Raw genomic sequence first — 22,744 nt, 5'->3', positions numbered from 1 at the left:
AGATGGATTATGCAATTTTATGGAATGCATGATATTTTAATAGATTTAACTTACTTGAATATATTGATGGAAAAAATGGTTTAAAGAAAGGGGGATAGTGGTTCATGCACTTTCTATAATGTTGATGGCTCATCTATAGAATGGATGACTTAGATCTCTCATCCCATAAGTCACATTGATTAACGATCCATATTCAATATAAAAAAAGAGGCAAACTATGGGAAACCCTGAAGAAACTCTAGACCTAAATTTCGTTATAAATAGGGATGCTCTTCCCCCATCTCTACACACCTCTCTCTCTCATAATCTCTCTCTCTCTTCCCTAAGGGCCACGCCCCTCTCTCTCTACTCTCTCTCTCTCCTAAAAATACCCTAGGGGGTACGCCCCAACATAGAGAGTCTCTCTCTCATGATCTAATCTAAGGGTTGGGAAAATTAGGGTTTGAGTCTAATTATTTTAGAGTTAGGGTTTTGTAGAGATTTAAGGGTGGTTATCTAATTTGGCCGAAATTAGCTTTCCCGGTTCGAGATTGAAGCTAGACTGCTGATCCTACACCATTGGATGTGGTGACTTGGTGTGGGGTGTAAAAAGCCCGGTTGAGGTGATCACCGACATCTTTTCTTTTATTTGTTTGTTCTTTTATTTTATATTCTCAAACACATTAGTAGGTTGAATGAATGACATCAAGTAGTTGAGGTTTATTTTATTGATGTGTTATTTATTTTTGAAATTTCTATTGTTTGTAATAAGACCATCTGTGAATGATCTTGTTGCCAAAATTATAAGGGGTGATGATTATTATAAAAATAAAAAAAATTGTATTTCTCAGGCAAAAGATCACATAAGTCTTTCTTTTATTGGTATCAGAGCTAATTTTACGTGATTTCCATTAGCAGTCTTTTCTTATTTTTGCTTGAGAATAGAAATATAATGGCTACTCGTACTTTCATCTCGGAGATCCTGAAAACTGAAAGGTTTGATGGGACCAACTTTGCTTCATGAAAAAAAGAATCAAATTTATGCTTTATGAAAAAAACTTGCATAAGGTACTCTTTGAGGACCGACTTCGTCGTCCAACTGACGACTCATCTCAAATAATCAAAGATGAGTACGCCATTTGGAAGAGGAGGAACTTGAAATGCAAGCACATTATTTTATGTACCATGACTGACTCGTATGCTTCTGAGTACGAGTGAATCTATACTGCAAGTGAGATTTTTGATAAACTTGAAAGAGAGTATGCTGAACCCTCTCTCATGAAGCAAATTATGACTATGAGAAGGTACAATGCTTTAAAAATGGTAGAAGGTACCAAGTTTGCAGATCATGTGCACGTGTTTCGGGCGCTAGTCAAAGATTTAGAAGATACAAGCATGAAGCCCAATGAATCTATGCAAGCGATTCATTTAATGAATTCTCTTTCTAATTCATGGGAGACTTTCATATCTTTCATCTCTAATAGAAGAAAGGCACCAAAATTAGAGGAACTCATCAGGACCATCAAATCTGATGAAGAAAAGAGGAGTTCAAGGCAAGCCCTTAGGGATGCTGTGCATATAGTAAAATCTCAACCATCTTTTAAATTCAAGAAAGGAAATGGAAGAAATACTTTTGAGAAAAAAAAATATTTCAAAAGAAGAGATTTTGGAAATAAGAGAGCAAAGAGAGAGACTCGAACTTGTTTTATTTGCAAGAAGGTAGGTCACATAGCCAATAGTTGTCGGTTCAACAAATCTGGTGGAACTAACAAGAAATTGGCATTTGTGGTTTCCGAGTCCATGCTAGTTGACCCCAAGGGAGCATCTTGATTTGAGAGCTACGGCCCATATCACAAACACCAAGGAAGGTTACCGTTCTTTCACTCCCATGGAGCCCGTACAACAACATATTTATATGGGATGAAATCAGAAGACTGATGTACTTGGAGTTGGAGATTTTGAGCTGAAATTGAAGAGTAGGAGCATCTCGATCTTAAAGCAAGCACCTTATGCTCTTGATATGCGGAAGTGTTTGGTTTCGGTTCTTAAGATGTCTATGACTAGATTCATAACCACTTTCATTGGGGAGAAAGTGGTGATCAAGAAGGGGAAAGATGTGATCATGACTGGACGACTTTGTAGACGGGCTATTTACTAATGAAATAAAAGAGAACGTTGCTTATGTCTTGTCCCCTAATGAATTAGATGTTACCCTATGGCAGATAAGGTTAGGACACATTAATATCAAACGAATGAAAAGATTAAAAAGGGATGAGATTCTTCTAAATTATAAAGGAGATTTATCGAAAGTGTGTGAGTCTTGTGTGCAAGAAAAACTAATAAGAAAAAATACCACCAAGGCAAAAAGAGCTACTAGTGTATTGGAAATCATTCATAGTGACATATGTGGACCTATGAATGTGACTACGAAAAGTAGAAAAAGATATTTTATCTCTTTTATAGATGACCACTCGCGATATGGCTATATGTACCTTAATAATGCAAAATCAAAAACCCTAAAAAAATTCAAAGAATATAAGGCCCAAGTAGAGAATCAAACCAACCTAAAAATTAAAGTCCTTAGAACCGATAGAAGGGGAGAATATTCATCTGACCTTTTCAAATAATTGTGCATTGAAAATGAGATCATCCATCAGTACACCATGCTTTATACTCCTGAATAAAATGGTGTAGCTGAGAGATGGAATAGAACCTTAGTGGAAATGGTAAGGAGTATGATGGGGCATGCAAATCTCTCATTGAAGTTTTAGGGAGAAGCCGTATTAATGGCAAGTTACATCTTTAACTGGACTCCCACAAAAGCTGCCCTATTTACTCCTCACGAAATTTTCACAGGTCGTTCCCCATCCCTTGAACACCTGAAAGTTTGAGGTTGCTCAGCCCATGTCCTTATCCCACATCAAAATATAACCAAATTACAACTCAAAGTCGTCAAATCCATTTTCATTGGTTACGCAGATCACGATAAGGGGTATCGATTCTACAACCTTGAAACTGGTACAGTTATTGAAAGCCGCGATGCTCACTTTTTGAGGAAGAGTTCTTTGAAGCAAGGGTGAGTAGAAAACGAGCCAACTTTTATGAGGAGGCAAAAAACAATGATGTAGTTCGAGACCCTGAACCTGAAACTTCTAAACTAACCCAACCTGTTCTGAACTCCCTAAAGAAAGTGAACATTTACTTGAACCAAAACGAAGTAACCGAGTCAGCAGACCACCTCTTTACCTAAAACATTTTGTCTACCTTGGAGAACATTTTGATAATGTTGGGGAAGATCCAAATTCAAAACCTAGAACTCACCGTGAAGCTTTGACCTGTCCTAAAATGAAATACTGGGTAGAAGCCATGAAAGATGAATATGCTTCCATCAACCAAAATCATATATGGAAATTAGTACCGCTACCTAAAAAATGTATGGTCATTGGTTGTAAGTGGATTTTCAAGAAAAAGTTGAACTATGAAGGAAAAATAGAAAAATACAAAGCTAGGTTGGTTGCAAAGGGTTTCACCAAAAAAGAAGGGATAAATTATGATGAAAATTTTTCCCCTGTTGCCAAATTTCCATCCATCCGAATCTTTATAGCTATAGCAGCCCATTTTGACTTTGAGGTTCATCAAATAGATGTCAAAACAACCATTTTAAATGGGTATTTAGAAGAAGAAATTTACATGACCCAACCTGAAGGATTTAAGGAAAAAGAGAAAGAGAACCTACTATGCAAACTTAATAAATCCCTTTATGCCCTGAAACAAGCATCGCGACAGTGGTACATAAAATTCCAAGAGACCCTTGCTCTTGCAGGATTCTTTACAAATAATGAGGATTGTTACATATATCAAGAGGTCAATGGGAGTGATGTGGCCTTTATATCGTTATATGCTAATTGTGAGTAGCTCAATTGCCCTAATAGTAGAGACGAAAATTTTTCTTGCACAACACTTTGATATGAAGGATCTTGGAGAAGCTTCATATGTGTTGGGCATCAAGATAATAAGAAACAGGAGAGAGAAGACTATCCAACTTTCCCAAGCAACCTACTGTAAGAGGATACTGGAAAAGTTTGATATGAGTATGTGTAAGCCCATGTCAACCCCAATTGACAAAAGATGAAGCTTAGTAATAAAATGTGTCATACCGAGGATATGGATATAAGAGTCAAGGAGAGAGTGTCATACAGGAGCGTAGTTGGATCCCTTATGTAAACCATGACGGGAACAAGGCCTGACTTGTCATTCGTCATGAGTCTGGTGAGCCGTTTCCAAAGCAATCCAAGAGAGGAGCATTAGAAAACAGTAAAAAAAATTTTCAGATATTTAAAGGGGACCATGAACTATGCGCTCACATATAAGGAGGGAACTGAAATAACAATAGAGGGATATTCAGATGCAAGCTATCTCGCAGATTCAGATGATGCGAAGTCTACATCTGGGTATGTGTTTATGCTTGGAGGGGGTGTGGTTTCTTAAAAGTCAGAGAAACAAGATATTATGGCTTTGTCCATCATGGAATCCAAGTCTGTGGCATGTTGTCTAGCAGCCGAGGAGGCTGCGTAGATTAAGAAATTTCTTAATCAACTTAATTTCTATCCAGTATGTTGTGAGGCGGTGCGAATTTTTTGCGACAACACGGCGGCTATTTGTATCTCTAAGGAGCATCGATTTTATAAGAATTCCAAGCTTACCAAGCCATACTTCTATTACCTGAGAAATGAGGTGAGATTGAAAGAGATCGATATCAGCTACATATCTGATGATTGCAGACCCTTTGAATAAGGGAGTTGTCTTTGATGTTTTTGTAAGACATGTGAGAGAGATGGGGATGAGAGAAAGTGATGAAGAGAGAATATAAGGCCTTCAAAGGCCAAGTAGGAGATGTTGGGTTTATGTGGCTTTTAAAGGCCTTATGAGGGTGTAATGAAAAACATTTATTATAGTGGAACATAAACTCAGTGGAAGTGTGCTCCCTTGATGACTATACTAAACAAATGATGTTTGCTGATACCGAGTTGTACTTGACGATCTAGGCCAGTCGGTTGAAAAACCTAAGGTACCTGGGCATAAAAAATAAACCGAGAGCCCTTAATGAGGTCAGAGCTTATGCCTAGTTGAGTGAGGCAAGGGAATGTGTGTGTGTGATGGTAGGCCTACAGAGGCGGGGGTCAAAACCTCATCCATGATTAATCACACGGCATGCATATAAATAGATCGTTCGGAAAAGCCATATATTCACCTTTGGGTGAAGCGTATGCATGTGCGAGAGATACCCCTATGCGTCATAGAGTTGTGGTCGCATCAGGTCGTGGTTACCTTGACTTGTCTCTGGGGGAGGATCTGTAATCCACAAACTGGGATTGTGACTCTTTGGGTCATCGACCAGACTTTGATGACCCGCTAATGAGCCCCTGCTTAGACTGTGGGTCATGGGAAATATTGGGTCGGTTCGATAAAGTAAATGTGGTATGTAGTCCATAGTTGAAGATGGAGTACCCCGTGATCGTTGATAGAATTCCTGAACCATATGGATCAACTTCCCATTATATTAATTTAATTGTGTTCATTTTATTATAGAAATTATTTTAGATTTATTATTTGAATTTTTATGAATCTTTTAATATTTTATTTATGATTTTTTGAATTATAAATATGAAGTTATTGATTTTATAAATTATATAAAATTAAAAAAACTCTAGACCTAAATTTCACTATAAATAAGGGTGCTCTCCCCCATCTCTACACACCTCTCTCTCTCCCATAACCTCTCTCTCCCATAAACTCTCTCTCCCGTCCCTAAGGACCACGTTCCTCTCTCTCCTAAAAAGATCCTAGGGGGCACGCCCCAACATAGAGATTCTCCCTCTCTCTCGCGATCTAATCTAAGGGTTGAAAAACTTAGGGTTTGAGCCTAATTATTTTGGAGTTTGGGTTTTGTAGAGATTTAAGGGTGGTTATCTAGTTTGGCAGAAATTAGCTTTTTTGGTTCGAGATTGAACTTAGACCGCTGATCCCGTGCCATTGGATGTGGTGACTCGGTGTGGGGTATAAAAGGCTCGATTGAGGTAATCTCTGGCATCTTTAATTTTATTTGTTTGTTCTTTTATTTTATATTCTCAAACACAGTATTAGGTTGTATGAATGACATCAAGTAGTTAAGATTTATTTTATTGATGTGTTATTTATTTTTAGAATTTCTATTGTTTGTAATAAGACCATCTGTGAGTGATCTTGTTCCAAAATTATAAAGGGTGATTATTATTAAAAAAAAAAAAATTGTATTTCCCCGGCAAGATCACATCGGTTTTTCTTTCAATTTTCGCACCCACCTAATTTCACATCCAATGGTCAAGATTAAAGTAGCATTTCATAAACATGTAAATGGGGTGAAAGAGGCATACTTTCACCTATGCTGTTCATTTCACCCGTTCGATGACACCGAGATGAAGGAAAATCGGAATACTATCCTTTCCCATCTTCACTATTCACTTAAACAAACTTGCAGTGCTAGGGGAAGGTGAGCGACAACTTTCAGTGAAGGTGTATGATTTATATATTGCGAGGCTGCTCTAAACAATCAAAGTAAAACACATATTGAAATAGTGTGGAAAAATAAACACATATTGAAATAGTGTGGAAAAATGTGGTTTCAATACTGAAAAACTTTGTGATAGCCTTAAAATATATTTTCATCTCTAATTATAAAAAGAAAAATTCTATACAGAGCTGAGGCTTTAAACAATCAAATTAGAGCCCCTCAAAATTTTCACTAAAAGATGTTGTTTTGAGCCTAAATATCCTCAAATTGATCATCTTGACATCAAGATGCAATGGGCATAAGAAAAAATAAATTTCAAGTTTTCAAAATAGTACATCTTACAATGTATTTTTGGACCGCTAATTTTTAAGATTTTCAAGTTTTTATAGATCTATTCGAGTGTACTATTTTTAAATATTTAAATTTTATAATTAAGTATGAAAATATATTTTAAGGCTGTCATAAAGATTTCTAGTGTTGAAACCACATTTCGCTATACTATTTGAAGGTGGGCTTTAGTTTGATTGTTTAGAGCCTCGGCTCTATACAAACCGCACCCATTATAAAATGTAAAGCTTTAAAAGTAATGTGAAAGGTGGGGTTTGTATAGAGCTTATGCTCTAAACAATCAAAATTAGAGCCTACTTTCAAATAGTATCAAGAAATGTGGTTTTAATATTAGAAATATTTATGACAGCCTTAAAATATATTTTCGCCTTTATTTATAAAGTCGAAAGTTTAAAAAATAGTATAGATTTATAGATCTATAAAAAATTGAAAATCTTGAAAATTGACGGTTTAAAAATACGTTGCAAAATATATTATTTCTAAAACTTGAAATCTACTTTTTTTCTCAAATCCATACATCTTGATGTCGAGATGATCAATTTGAGGATATTTGGACATCACAACAACTTCTTCTTGTGAAATTTTTGTAATAGGCTCCATGGCTCTATATATAAACTTTTCCCTAATGTAAATGCGAAGAGATGCATGAAAACTTGAAAATCTAAAAAATTGACGTTTAAAAAATTGCATTATAAGATGCAATTATTTTTCATCCATATTTTTCTCGTATGGACGCAAAAGTTGAAATCCATTCTTTTCTCGTGCAGACGCAGGTTGAGGTTGAAATGATCAATTTTTTTTTTAGAGCCTCGCACTTATATAAACTTTTTCCTTCAGTTTAAGTGGGGGCATAAAAAAACCCGAGCTTCCTTCGATCAAAAACCACAGCAGCCCCTCAAGCCCGTGAAGCGTGTGAAAAACCGAGGTTGAAGAAGGAGAAGACGCCCACAGCAGCCTCTATCGCGATTATCACAGAGCTTGAAGCCACGAATCAGTGAGTTGTTATCTTTTTTCCTGTTTATTATGACGATAAACTCTAATTCAGCTATTTAATTTTGTATACTGCTATTTTTGTTGATAAACCCCAAATTAGTTAGTAAACTCATTGATAGACCCCAAATCAGTGAGTTAACTCACTGATAAACCCCAAATCTGTGAGTTAACTCACTGATAAAACTCACTGATAAACCCCAAATAAATTGCTGATACGCCCCTTTCTCTACAATTGAAATTGTTTTTTCTTTTATTTATGTATATGACTATATTATTCATCTGTGATGTGTGGGTAATATCAAAATCTGACTTTGATATTGACACTTGCTGAGAGTTATCTTAAAGGAATTGATTTTCTATATTCTGTTTTTTTTTTTTGTCATCAGAGTTTCATATCTGATTTGGGTTGGAATTTTATTACTTTGTGCATATGGTTGGGCTATTCATGTTTGGCATTTGATACCAGATTCTCTCTCTCTCTCTCTAGAAGATCATAACTTTTCCGTACTTTTGGATAACTAGTAATTTACCATACATTTCTTACCTTGTGGACTCGAATGTTTATACCATGGATTCTTCCGAGTCTCTAATGTTAGCATCTGGTTCTGCGTCACTTCTTGTTGATAAAAAATGAAACTCATGCCGGTTTTGTGGTAGATCTTCTTTTGAGTGTGTTTGAGCTACTTGTTTGTGTTACCTATTGCCACCTCTCTCTCCCTCAAAAGATTTACTTTTCCTGTTAAAATGTGACCCACTGACTGAGGGATTGTGGACTTCAAAAGTTTGTGGCATACTTGAATTTGCTTTTCGCATTTTTTTCTTTGAAAATCCTTTGAAGCGTCTTAGAAGAATCTGAACTTTGTTAATTGTCTCCATTGCAAAGTTTCTTTTGATTCTCATTTTAAAAATTCTTAAATCCCCTGGCTTGAACAAATCGTTGCTTCCAATTCTTAAATTCTTAACTTCCTTAATTGCCTTTTTCTCCATTGTCCTTTTCTGATATCTTATGTAAATCAATTTTGTATCTTAGCTTCTTGATAATTGCATCCAAACTTTGCTTAATGGGTTGTATATTGAGGTGTGGATGTGCTTTAGATGGATCATACATTTACAATGTTTCAAATATAATATGTAATACTGAATGAGATGAAATTCATGGATGCAGTCCTTAAAGTTGGTAGGCATTCAAATACATGAGGTTATATGGTTTTTCAAAACCCCTTCGAGTCTTCAATGCTCCACGCTTTCCTTTTTCTTTGTATTGATATTGTTTACTTGTAGCTTGTGGCAATCCCCTTGTTTTTCCACATTAATACCAATCGCTGCTAATATTTAAATGATTTCATGACAGAGACTATCGATGAAATACATAATGAACAATATTTAATTACAAAATGTTTTAAATGTGGATCTTTTAATAAAAAATTGCTTACCGAGTTCTCTTGTTTTAGCTCTAATTTGAATAAATGTGGATCAATGAAAACTTCTTTTTTCTGCCATTGTAAGGTTAAAGCATGTGGCAATCTGTGGTATCTGGCATCTTGAGAACTGAAGTTTTTTTTTACCCGTTTTTTGTTGGATATAAAATTGTATATTACATTAATAAAATGGGATATGACATTATATAGTTGTTGTGGATATGACATTACATAGTTGTTGTATATTCATGGGCCCAATGTGTGTGTTTGGTATGTATGTGTTTTTTTTAATCAATAGTATACCACATATGATGGTAAGTTTGTTATGTTTTTAAGGGAAAGTGATCTGAATTATATCATAATGTGTGTTATGTTTTTAGGGGAAAGTGATCTGAATTATTCTTTCTCACCCACATTCCAGCAGGTTATCAAACACAGAAATCCAGAACTTGTTTAACATTCCAGCAGGTTATCAAACACAGAAACTCAGAACTTCTTACAGTAACTTCTTTCTTACCAACAAAGAAGAACTGACCAATTTCTAGGGAACCTTCCAGTTATCAAACAGGCCCTTAGTGATGGTTTGGACAAGAACGATGCTAGCTGTCACCAGTGATCCGCTTGGAGTTACCCTCTAGCCAAAAAGCCAGCCACTGAATTGCCTTCGTGACCGGCTTGCCTAGAGGAGACTCGAAGAGGCCTGGATAGATGAGAATTGTGTTAATTTTTTTTGACATTCTCCAACTATATTGGCCAGACTTGCAAATCCATGAGTTCTGAGTCCCTTCTATAATTAGGTGTTTACCTCTTGAAGGGCTGATCCTCATTAATCCTTTCGGTGGAGCCATTGGCTCCGGCATTGTTGAGTTAACAACACCAGTTTAACCTAAGAAAGGAAGGATAGTTTTAACCTGGGTGTCTCTCAGGATACGCCCAAAAACTCGGTCTCCTTGTTTACCATGCTCTGCAACTGTTGATCAGGCTCGAGTAAAAACCCTAGCTACTGTCTCTCCCCATTCTCACACCTCATCTGCAACACCATTATCCATCGCCACTCCATCTCCCTCCAAGAGTTAAACTGAGAAAACAAGCAGGCCATGAAAGCTGTCCGTTATCTCTTCTCCATTTCTGGCTCCCTCACATTGTCATCATCATCATGCATTTCTTCTGCTTCCAGAAACCCTATGTTACTCCCCATTATTCCATTCTTCTATCGTAGGGCCTTCTCGAGTCAATCTGATAATGGGGGTGGAAAGGACACATGGGACAAAAGCTGGGAAGAGGCTGCATCATCCTATGAGGATAGCAAGAAAAACCTGAAGGCAAGGTCCTCTTTTGAAGATAAGGAGGCGGCATGGGGAGTTGGAGGAAGAGGAGGAGGAGGTTGGGACTCCATCTCCTCATGGTCAACTGGCTTGACTGAAGAGCATTTCCAAGGGGAAGCCATTGGTCGTCGTAGTAGTCAAGTGTCTGAACCAGAAGCTGCAGATGACACAGTTGCAGAGTTGGAGAGAGAGAATAGGAAGAGCAGAGCGTTTGTTGACAGCTGGGATGAGCGTGTGAAGGAGATGTCAGTGTTGATGAAACAGGTGCACGAGCCTGGTGCTCGAGGATCTTATTTGAAGGACTCTGAGAAGAGTGAGATGTATCGATTGCATAAGCAGAATCCAGAGGTTTACACTGTGGAGAAGCTGGCGAAGGATTACAGGATAATGAGGCAGAGGGTTCATGCGATCCTTTGGTTGAAGGAGATGGAGGAGGAGGAAGAGAAGAAACTGGGGCACCCTTTGGATGATTCCGTGGAGCTCTTGTTGGATACTTGTCCAGAGTGAGCACCTTTCTCCTTTTTCAATGATTTCTTTGTTTAGTGTTATCATAATAGTCTTCTTCTTTTGTTTTTGATTGACTGTTGTGGTTCTTGCATTTGCCTGGGAAGGTCATTAAGTTGGATTCTTGGGTCAATTCTTGATGTCATCTGAAAATTCTGTTCATTTGTTTTGGAGACCCATTTCAACTATTTTTTATTATTTTAGCTTATTTCCAGTGAGAAAAAAGCTCTTTTAGAAATTTAAGGCCAATCTTTTTTATTGAGGGCATGCGGTGAATTTAGGATAATTGAAGTGTGTGTTTTGATTGCTATATGTTGAATGCACTTGATATTTAATTAAGTTACCCTAAAAAGTGGTTTCTAGCTTTGCAATTTTCAAAAGTGAAAACAAGTTTCTAGCTTTGAAAATATTGGACATTGACATTGAAATTATCGTGTAATCTTTTGTAATAGTTACAAATTCCTTAGATAATGCACTGATAAGAAAACAACGAAACATTCAATTGTTGCTAGAATAGTGGCCAAAACATCTACAAAATCTTTCAATATTTGGTGGTAGTGAACGCAATTTCGGCCGCCTTGGCGGCCTGGCCAACAAGCCACCTAGCCTAGGTGGTGGGGTCTAGGCAGGCACCTAGGCGGGTCTGGGTGCCCACCAAGTGCCACCCCTTAAAAAAAAAAAAGAAAAAGAAAAAACTCAAATCCACACAAATAAAAAGTAGACATGTGTATTGCCCTTCTCTCTCTCTTTCTTGGGTCTATGTGCTTTCTACATATGAGGAGAAGAGGAACATAGACGCCAAGTGTTCAATACATGGCCTGTCTCTCTCTCTCTCACACACACATACACATACAAAGATAGCCTGGACCTATATGCTCCATCTTTACACGTAAGAAGAAGAAAAAGAAGAAGATGATCTGCAAGTGTTCGACACAAGGTCCCTCTCTCTTACAGATAATCTCTCTCTTTTTCTCTTAATCGACATATTCAAAGAAGAAAAAGAAGAACATCCTCCAAGTGTTCTAGATCTCTCTCACAAATATGGATCCAAAAGAAGAAAAGAAAAAGGATGATCTTCAAGAATTTCATGCGAGGCCCCCCACACACACATATGGGCACACACACGTACACACACTAAACACATACACACACATTCACAAAAAACACACACAAAACAACCTATGGCCCCACCCCAACTCCCTGCCCTTAGGGTCACCCAGGTATCTGGGCGTCCGCCTTGCTGCCTAGGCAGCGTTCAAGGCCCCTGGCCACCTAGGCGGCCGCCTCGCTGCCTAGGCGGCGTTCAAGGCCCCTGGCCACCTAGGCGGCTGCCTCTGCCTTTTTGAACATTGTTTGGTGGTGGTAAATGCGCATTATATGTGTTAAAGCCTTGTCTGAAACACCATGTTTTTCTTCTTCTTCTTTTCCATTTTATTTTCTACAACATTGTTTCCTTCAAAGTTGTTGGACTTTCTAGCACTGGTACAGTTTGCATTGATATCAGAGTGATTATTTATATTGTTTACCCCTATTTCTTATTTCAAATCTGATCTATTTTCCTTTAGAACATTTCGATTTATCTTTGCTAGCTCAATAAAAGAATTCACTCAGGATGGAAAGTTTCTTGTGAGTTGAATCCTAGTGGTTTTCCTTGTGAATATGAAATCATTTGAAATTCATTCAAAAATCCATTGAAAAATGTTGACAATTAATCAAAAATTTGTTTTAATATGTAGTCAGTGTTTAAAAACTTAAGAACTGAGGGGTGTTATATATGTCTTGTAACATGCAGATATTTGAAAGTTTATAGCATTATTTATTGCAATATGTACGAACTGAAAATTTTGTTGCATACGTACAATGCATTGAAATATCGATCATCACTTGTCTTGAATGAAATTCATAGTTTTATTTGTTTGATTGAGGAAGGAAAAAATAATAGTGAACTGTGAAATCGGCTTAGATTTATGCATGCTCATAATATATTAGATTGCCTAGTATTTTAGATATCTGAATAACTATTTTAGATCATGGTACTGGAGTGGCTTGTTAAATACTGAAAGCACAGATATGGAATCTTGCATTCATCTAAACTGCAGTGCTTGTCTTAAATCCTGTTTAGAGGGAGAACATTATATTCTCTTGGGATTGGATTCATTCATAGTAACAATTTCTTGTGAACTATAATGTTGCACATCCAAAGCACTGTTTCTAGTTCATTTGTGAAAGGTTTTTGTTTGTTTCATTCTATATTATAAGGACTAAATTTGAGTGTTCTATCTGACTGGTTTGATTTGCACTAGCATACCCTCCAATTTTAAATATCACATCAGGAAGATCAAAACTGGTGTTTTCTTTGTTTTGCTCCTTTTCATCTTTTCTTGGTCATTTCTTCTGTAGTTGTACCATCTTTTGGGTTATATGTGATTGGACCAGGCATTGGTCAATGGTCACCATGACGACATTATGTTAATAATTTTCTCGTTATACCTATTAGAGTTATTGTCATCCTGTTCAAATCAACACCTGGTTCTTGTGTAGATCAATATGACCTTATTTGTTTATATAAGTACCTAGTTCTTGATAATTGTTTTGATTAGATTATTAATTTTTGATTTTTTTTTGATGCATAGATTATTAACTGATCGATAGCATCTCAAATCCCAGGAAGTTTCTTTTCGAAATAAGATCCTGGGGAATATACCTTCACAACACATACGAATATAAAAATATATTTTGAGTATGTTTTAGCCCTTCGGTACAAACCCATTTGTAAGAGGGCAATCAATCTTCAATATTTCAAAATGATATCTATCTAATTTAAACAGGATGGAAATAGAAAGTATGCATTTTTTTTACGGCTTTATTTTTTCTGAAAGAGTTGATATATATCTGTTAATTAACAAAAGAGTTTTCTTAAAAAACAAAATAAAAGATCCAGGAGAGATGGTAGGTATCGAGGCAGCCCACAAGCTGGGTGCTTTACCTGGAGTTATCAAGAATCAGAAATGATGGGTCAGTAGGTACATCATACAAAAATTAGGGTAGCGGTACTTGTTGTAATGCTTTGAACGAAAAATGGTTAGTAGTGGTATGGACGAAAACGGTTAGTGATGGTTTGGACAAGAACGATCCTAGTACCCTCTCACGAGCCTCGAAGAGGCCTAGATAGATGAAAATTGTGCTAAAAACTTTTGACATTCTCCAACGATATTGGGCAGACTTACACATCCATGAGTTGCAAGTCACTTCTATAATTAAGTGTTTGCCTCTTGAAGGGTTGATCCTCATTAATCCTTTCGGTGGAACCATTGATTTCGGCATTGCTGAGTTAACAACACCAGTTTGACCTAAGAAAGGAAGGATAGTTTTACCCTCGGTGTCTCTCAGGATACCCCCAAAGCCACTAGGTCTAGGAGTAAACTTGATGGCTTTGAGTGTAGGCATCCTCTAAAAGTTGGATCTTCGGATGCATCATGAGCCAATGGGACTTACAATCTACTCTTGAAAAGGACTGCATGCCTTTGCAGTGTTTCTCCTAGAAGTTATTTGTGTCTTTTTTGTAGTCTGCCAATGCAGTTAGGCTTCTATCTGTCCCTTCAAATGTTCTGTTGTATCTATCTCTCCAAATGACCCATATAGTGGTGAGGATAGATACCCACCATTGGAAGACACCTACAGCGGGGTATGGTGCGGAAAGGAAGGCTGAGAATAACTGTTGGAATGAGTTCGGTGTGATCCATGAACATTGGAAGGACTATAGGAGGTTCTCCCATAAGAAGGCAGCAACAGGGCTTTCGATGAAAAGATTGTCATGAGTTTCTTCGGCTTCTTTGTAACTGGTCAACTTCTATGTTTGGTTAGTGATGACTGGCCGGTAGAATGCTTCCAGTTTCCAAGGGATAGTGGAGGACCACACTTTGCTATGTACTAATGGTGTGGGGGGTTTTGGGGTTGAGGGTGTGGTACCAAGAGGAGATTCGAGATTGTGAATTTTCCTGACTAGGATTAGGACCAGATGAGTTTGTCTTGCTCCATGCCAGTCAACATCTATCCTATACACTCGATCAAGGTTGTCTCTGCGAAGCCATAGTCAAGGTGCACGAGGTTCAAGAAGAATGACTGTAGAAGTTGCAACATGGATAGGAGTTTCTATGTTTTAGGGTTGGTGAGTGGTCTTCTAAGAATGGGGCTCCTGACGACCCTTGCTGCCATAGTCTCATAAATTGCAACTATCGTGTTTGAGTCTGGGGTTGAAGTAAACAGGTTGGGCAATCAATCTTTGAGGCTCTTGTAGCCAGTCCAAAGGTCGATCCAGTCATCCAAAAGCGGACCATTTCCTTCTTGTTAAATTTGTATCACACACCGTCCATGAATTTTTGCTGACACACAGAAGATACTTTTTTTAGTCGCATAATGCACCGCTTAGAGGTGCCCCTTTGGGAAGCCACCCTGAATTCTGTTTTTCCATACCTATGGTGTACTATTGTTTGCCATAAATAGTCCGGCTGTGTTACAAATTGCCATCACCACTTGCCCAACAAGGCAATGTTTGCCTTTTTTATGTTGCATATACCCATTCTGTCAGTCTTCTTAGGTAGGTATAAGATGGATTTCCCTTCTGGTCCCGTATGTGGATCATAGGAAGTCCTGTATAGTTTTTTCCCCCTTTTCTTAATAATGCTGGCTGGCATTTGAAAGCTATGTTGCATATACCCATTCTGTCAGTCTTCTTAGGTAGGCATAAGATGGATTTTCCTTCTGGTCCCGTATGTGGACCATAGGAAGTCCTCTATAGGTTTTTCTCCCTTTTCATAATAATGCTGGCTTGGCATTTGAAAGTGGGACATATAGAAGATGTGAATGTTTGAGCGCATTGCTTTGTTGAGGGTGATACATTCCCCAAATGAAAAATCTTCTACCCTTCCTGGCAGCTAGCTTTTATTAGAACTTTTCGTAATCGGGTCCCAAAGTCCTTTGCATGGGCTTCACAGGCAGATTGGGAGTCCCAAATATTTGGATGGGAGATATTCAACATGTACTCAGGTGCGTGGCAAAATCCTCAAAGGAGTGCTATTCGATAGGAATACCCAGAATTTTGGAATAGGTCATATAGATCTTCATGCTCGCAGCAATTTTGAAGCATTTGAGGAAGATCCAAAGACAGTCGAATTGGTTTTTCAAAGCGTCAGAAAATATGAGTGTCGCCTCTATTCGCCTCTATATTGGACGTGGAAAATTTCTGAGCCATTCCTTGAGGAATTGAAATCACTTGAAAGACACTAGTTGGAATAGTTTGAAAATAGATATGTTGAACAGTTGCAACTATGTAAAAAATGGGTGACAAAGGATCATCTTGTTTGAGGCCTCTCAAAATGTGGACAAGCGCTTTGGGAACCCATTGATGAGGATGGACACAGGTGTAGGATACATCCAGAAATTTCATTTTCTTCATTTCTCTTCAAAGCTCATCTTCGTGAGGACTTCATCCAAAATGGACCAATCAACATGGTCATAACATGGTCATATGCTTTCTCCTAGAACAGTTCAAGAATTAGGCGGGGGGCCTTTGGCTGGGTGCCTGGAATGGATCAGCTTCATGGGTTGTGAAAGCCCCAACCAAGGTTTGCCTATTTTATTACAAAGCCGCTCCGATTAGGTGAGATAATAAAGTTAAGAACCTCATGCAAGCAAGAGACCAAGACCTTCACCATGATGTTGTAAGAAAAATTGTGTAAGCATAGATGGCTGTAATCTTTAATCTCTTGTGCTCCTTAGATCTCTGGGATTAAGGTAATGGAGGATTAAAGGTTGCATTCATTCTACAGTGCCTGTTGAAGAATTGATTAAGAAGGCTAAAACATTCGGCTCCAGGGTGTCCCAAATTCAGCAAAGACGGACTGGAAAGCCATCCTGTCTAGGGGCTTGGTCGGAGATGGGGTGAAGAATTTCTCCCTCTGAGAAGGGTTGCTCCAGCCAAGTGGCCTAATGACTAAGGAGTGAGAGGATGGAAAGGTTTGTCATACATCAAAGAAAGTTATGGCAGGCCGTAAACAGTTTCTAGAAGGAGATGATGGCAGAGCAGACTTCTTGGGGTTCCTTGAAGGCTCAATTATCCGCTGTGATTTTGGTAATGGAACTGGCCCTTTGGTAGCAGTTTGTGATTCTATGGATGAAGGCTGTGTTTCTATCTCCCACCTTTTACCATTTAAAAATTGATCTTTGCTACCAATCAATTTCTTCTCGTTTGAGAATGGTATGGCAGTCCAATTTGGCCTCATGCCTCTTTTTCTTTTCTTGTTGGAAAGGGTTGCTCCGTTCTAGGAGATTTTGTTTGATAATTTTATTCAGCAAGGACCACTTTGAGGAGTTGAACTTCTCCTAGAAGGATGAGGATCCATTGTTTTGGAGATGACTTGAGTAGTAGAATTTTTTGTTTTCCGTGAAGTCTACAACTTACCCCTGCCATGGAAAGACCACTACCACAAGTGAAACATATTTTCAAACTGTAAAGGTTTGGGGCCCAAGTTGATTGGGAGGATGTCAAGAAGTATCAGCTTTCCTTTATTAATTGTATCAAAATGTACATGTGTTGCCAATCCTTAAAAACAAAGAAAAAAAATTACATGCGTTGTCTTTGCATTTGACGCAAAACCAAATTGATCTAGCAATTTGCCTATTGCTTGATGGTGTAACTACTAGATCCAGTTATGTATGTTCCGTCTTTTGACGAACATGTCAGCCAGTTTGTTGGACTCTATGCAAATGTATTCGAAGTGCAGATTCACTCATTCAGAAAATCTCTTAAGAAATGTACATTAGCCTCCTGGGCAACAGCAGTCCCGATCACCCATGCTATAGCATTTGCAGAATTTCCTTCATGCAAAAATGGAGTTCCATCCTGGCTTTAGGTTGTGTAGTCCAAACAACAGTGCTTGTAACTCCACATCATTTGCGTCATATTGTCCAAAGGGGCCGGCCTTGAATGTTAGGATGTATTCTCCACCTGCACGTTCATGATTCCTCGTAATTCCACATAGCCTTGCCCTTCCTGCTGTTCTCATGGAACTACTATCAAAATTTAAATTTTGTTCTGCCAGCAGGCGATGGATGCCAGTTTACTGGTCAAATAATCTTGGTGCTGCAATCGACAAAAAACTCCATTTATTCAAGAAATCTGTTGTCTGAGAACCCCAAACTCTTTCCTCTTGTCTTGGTTATGAGGGATGTTATTCTTTGGTGTGCCTTTGAGTAGTATTCCTGCTTCTTTCAAGCCTTATCAAAGAGGAACTAGCACCAAGGATCTCCACTATACATCCTAGGAACTTTCAAGAAGTATCAGCTTTCCTTTATCAATTGTATCAAAATGTACACGTGTCTTGCCAATCCAAAAAGAAAAAAAATCCACAATATACATCCTAGGAACTTTCAAGAAGTATCAGCTTTCCTTTATTAATTTTCTCAAAATATACATGTGTTGCCAATCCAAAAAATATATATATAAGAAAAAAAAAAAACGTGTTTTATGTCTTTGCATTTGACACATAAAACAAAATTGATCCAGCTAATTGCCTATTACTTGATGGCTGTAACTACTATATCCAATTAAGATGTCCCTATTTGGCAAACAAGTCAGTCAGTTTGTTGGACTCTATGCACACATTCACTCATTCAGAAAATCTCTTAAGAAATAAATGCATGTTAGCCTCGTGGGCAACAGCAGTCTTGATCACCCATGCTATAAAACATTTGCAGAATTTCCTTCTGCACAAAAGGAGTTCCATCATGGCTTTAGGTTGTGTAGTGCAAATAACAGTGCTTGTGGCTCCACATCGTTTGCATCACACTGTCTTAAAGTGAGTAAGCGAAAGCTATCAATAATTTTATTCGAAATAACAGTGCTTGTGGCTCCACATTGTTTGCGTGACACTGTCCATGTGTTTTTCAAAATAGACAAGCATGTCTTATTTGTTCTCTGTTGATTTGCATGCTTGAGAGTACCAAAAAAAAAAAAAACGAATAATTTTTTACAATGCTGAACCATGTGTTTTTCAAAATAGACAGGCATGTCTTATTTGTTCTCTGTTGATTTGCATGCTTGAGAGTACCAAAAAAAAAAGAAAAAAAAAAAGAAGAATTTTTTTTTGTATGAAAATGTTAACACAGATTTCCTGTGTATATGAGTTTTGCATGTCGACACACATCAGTTCGCTTCGATTCATGTGACATGTGTCGTTGTTGCATTGTAAATATACATGTTTGATATAACTGAATTTTTAAGGAACAATGGGTATTATTCAGCAACAATGCACATCAAGCTAAATTTCTAGTTTACAGTTTCAAAATATGTTATACAGTCGAAGTCCTAGACATGTTTTTTCAGAAAATAAAAATGTCTAAAACTGTCTCTTTCTTATCTCTGGCATTTATCAACAGTTCTCAAAATGACATTCTCTGTTACTCTTCTCTGCCATTTATTTTAGTGCTCTCACATGCCCATGCACATAAGGTTTGCCTTTAAGTTGTTTGATTATGTGAGTGAGCATTTCTTTTTGCCCCTTGTAGATTCTTCAACTCACATGACAAAGAATTTCACGTGGCATCACTTCCATACAAGCCAGATTTCAAGGTCATGCCTGAGGGTTGGGATGGCACCGCCAAGGATCCTGATGAAGTGTTGTATGAGATCTCTCAAAAGGAAGATGAAATGCTCTATCAAGAATTCCTTCAGAGATTTAACTTCAATAAGAAGAAAGTAAGTCTGAAATTCTTCCAACTTTACTAGGTTTTCTATGCTTGAGATCTATCCATTCTATACCTTGATTTAATACTAAGAAGTATGCTTGATTTCACTTTTCTTGTGTTTGACTAAATCATTGAAGCCTTTTAATTATTATCTTAACAAAGGAAATATTTTTGAACTTTAAAAAAAAGAGAAAATGAATAATTTTGTTTTCTTGGGATCTTTACATCGTCAACCAACGATTCAATGAAATGAAGCCTACTAATAATTTTTTATTAATAGGGAAATAATCTTCTAGGAGGTCCTATATTTAGATTCATGAGAGTTCTATCCCCAACCATTGGATTAGAAGATTTATGTGGGATAGGATGGTGCTTACTTGTAGTGGGTGGTGTTTATAAAGTAAATAACCTCCAAGTCACTACAGGCATCTCCTTTGAAACTCAATACAGCGGACCTCCTACATGATCATTTCCATTATTTATAATCCTCAATTTAAATATTCGTTTGCATTATCACATATTTAATGAGCACATGTTATTCACTATGTTCCCATTGAAGGCATTATTTCTTGAAAGCGGATTCTGTTATTATATGCATGGACGAGATATATAAACTCTTTTCCAGGTGCTTACTCTATAAAAGTGAGAAGCTTAGATTTCGAATTAAATTATTGATAGCTTTCACTTACTCCCCAGGGTGATTTTCATGACAGGGGACTGCTGCTATTTGTTGGACAATCCGTCATGAGAATGATATACTGACATATTAGTTATGTCTTCTTTTCTTATGAATCTTGATCATGTTATTTTTAAATTAGAATATGAATATAATGATACAGGCAAGGGATGTCTTCCATGTATTCTCTGTTGCTTCATATTCATAGCGAAGGTTGTTTGCTGAAAGTGTAGATGTAAAAGGATTCTGGGTTTATGCTGTTGCTCTTATATTATTGCAGGTAGCTGGAGAGGTAAAAGTCCACAAGTATAGCAGGCGTCGTCCTTCACAAGGGTGGAATTTCACTGTGGAGAAGCTGGGGCCACGTGGAAAGCGGGGAGGTGGAGGTGGATGGAAGTTTGTGAGCCTGCCTGATGGGTCGAGCCGCCCCCTCAACGAAATGGAGAAGATGTATGTCAAAAGGGAGACAGTCAAGCGCCGGCGCAAAATCCTCCCGACTGCTTGATTCTTGAAATTGTTGACATTTCTTGTGCCACTAGGTTTTGTACTTTCTATTGAGTAACTCCGCTGTTTTATAGGTGATTTTGTTGGGCTTGAGCTCTGGTGAGATTGAACCCTACAAAATAAGCTGATGTAGATGCACACGCATTAAGCTGATAGAGGCGTTTTTGAATGTTAGAAACTAGAACAGTTAATTTCAATCAGTAGTTATGAACATCAAAGTTGAGACATTATTTTATCTTTTAGAAATTAGGGCTTTTGTGGTTTTTCTAATTTCAAAATGGTTTGAGTAATGCCTACTATACTGTACGTGCTGTGCTGCATCCTCTGGTTAGGGCCACGGTCATGACCCAGGGCCAGACCATGCGGGGTTGGGCTGAGCCGGGTCTAAAAGAAAAACATGGGTTGGATAGGGCCAGGGGTGGCCTTGTTTGACTCTCAGGCCATGGTGGCTCAGTCTTGGCCCGGCCTCTAGGGCCACACTTTGTAGCTTAGCTTTTAGGGCTGGGCCCTGTCCACAAGTTATATCAGATGCGTATGATTCGAAGCATTGATTTATTGGAAATGAAACATTCAAGTACGATGCTTCTCACTGTTAAGTTTAATGATGGTTGTATGATTTCAACCCCCGTAGGTTTTGTCAATACATAACAGAAATTACAACGATTTATTGGCTTACATAGAGAAATTACAATGATTTATTAGCTTATGTGTAATTTAGATGTATTTTTTTCAATATCAGCGGAACTATTAGCGACCAATTTGTTAATAACGAGATAAACTACTATGAGTTTTCTGTCACTACAGCGAAATTATAGATTTACTCAATGATGGCAGTGTTATTTCTCTGTAAGTTGCCATAACCCTACAAATTTTCAGCCCTATGAAACTTAGAAATTCCTGGTTGTAATTGGATATTCTCTGTGATTTTACCCTGTAATAATTTCTTTTAAATGCCTGTACCCTACAAATTTTCAACCCTATGTAACTTATAAACAATTGTACTTTCTGCGTTTTGTCTGTTAACGATTGTAATTTATCTGTTATGGATCAGATTTCAACGTAGTTAACAATTGTAATTTCTCTTATTAAAATATCAGGTATTCTTCATAGTTAATGAAATCTCTTACTAAGTAATTTGTTAATAATTGATACAAATTACAATGCTCTTTTTTATTGTTAATAATCAGATAATTTTATGACTCAGTAATTTGTTAATAGAATCAATGGGATAGGAAGAGTAGGAATAGGCTCAAGGCTATGTAGGGAGGTGGGTTGCCACAACACGGCTTGAGTTTTTGTTTTATTATGAACAAAGAACTCCATCCTATTGAATTACCCCTGAAAAAAAAAGGAAAAAAAAAAAAAAGAGGAGAGCGAAAGTATCCCCTATATAGGTGTTGGATTGGGAGAATAAATTTTGGGCAAACGTATAATACCCATATTTCTTTGATGTCATGGATGACATAATGACGGATGACATAACGACAGACTTCATAGTTGTCATCATGTCATAAGTTGAGATAGAGAGAGAGAACTCACGTCCTTAGCGCATTCCTATACTGTGCATTTATAGCTTTTATATTAATATGTAGTGAGCCAAAAGTGATCACATGGCACATCCGATAGCATCGCTACTTTTTTTTCATCGTGGCAGGTGTTCAAGCCCCCCCCCCCCCACAAACTCTGCCCATGTTTTTTAAAA

The 22,744-nt window shown here is 37.6% G+C and overlaps 1 protein-coding gene across 3 annotated transcripts; it reads left to right on the top strand.

The window, feature by feature from the left end:
- The first annotated feature begins 7,605 nt into the window (after positions 1-7,605).
- On the top strand, positions 7,606-21,269 carry GCD1 (ribosomal protein L20). 3 transcript variants are annotated; one of them, XM_006857836.4, is made up of 4 exons: positions 7,606-7,871; positions 9,713-11,116; positions 19,683-19,872; positions 20,819-21,269. In XM_006857836.4, the coding sequence occupies exons 2-4, from the start codon at positions 10,386-10,388 to the stop codon at positions 21,041-21,043; spliced, it is 1,146 nt and encodes a 381-aa protein (XP_006857898.1). In that variant the 5' UTR covers positions 7,606-7,871; positions 9,713-10,385; the 3' UTR covers positions 21,044-21,269. The 3 variants fall into 3 exon arrangements, with proteins under 3 accessions (XP_006857898.1, XP_011628361.1, XP_088704443.1); XM_011630059.3 differs by having other exon boundaries at positions 9,710-11,116; XM_088848317.1 differs by having other exon boundaries at positions 9,669-11,116.
- The last annotated feature ends 1,475 nt before the right edge of the window (positions 21,270-22,744 follow it).

This window comes from Amborella trichopoda, chromosome 9 (genome assembly GCF_054954075.1).
Source record: "Amborella trichopoda isolate Santa Cruz 75 chromosome 9, AtrichopodaSantaCruz75HAP2 v2.0, whole genome shotgun sequence".
Classification (NCBI taxonomy): Eukaryota; Viridiplantae; Streptophyta; class Magnoliopsida; order Amborellales; family Amborellaceae; genus Amborella; species Amborella trichopoda.
The sequence above is the reverse complement of the archived record's forward strand: the minus strand, read 5'-3'. Positions and strand labels throughout refer to the sequence as shown.

What these genes read in the sequence shown, in the direction of transcription:
- GCD1 (XM_006857836.4), top strand. Translation starts at nt 10,386, where the DNA reads ATGAAAGCTGTCCGTTATCTCTTCTCCATTTCTGGCTCCCTCACATTG. An exon ending in TTGTTGGATACTTGTCCAGA is followed by an intron (nt 11,117 to 19,682) that starts GTGAGCACCTTT and finishes TGCCCCTTGTAG; the next exon opens with ATTCTTCAACTCACATGACA. An exon ending in TTAACTTCAATAAGAAGAAA is followed by an intron (nt 19,873 to 20,818) that starts GTAAGTCTGAAA and finishes ATATTATTGCAG; the next exon opens with GTAGCTGGAGAGGTAAAAGT.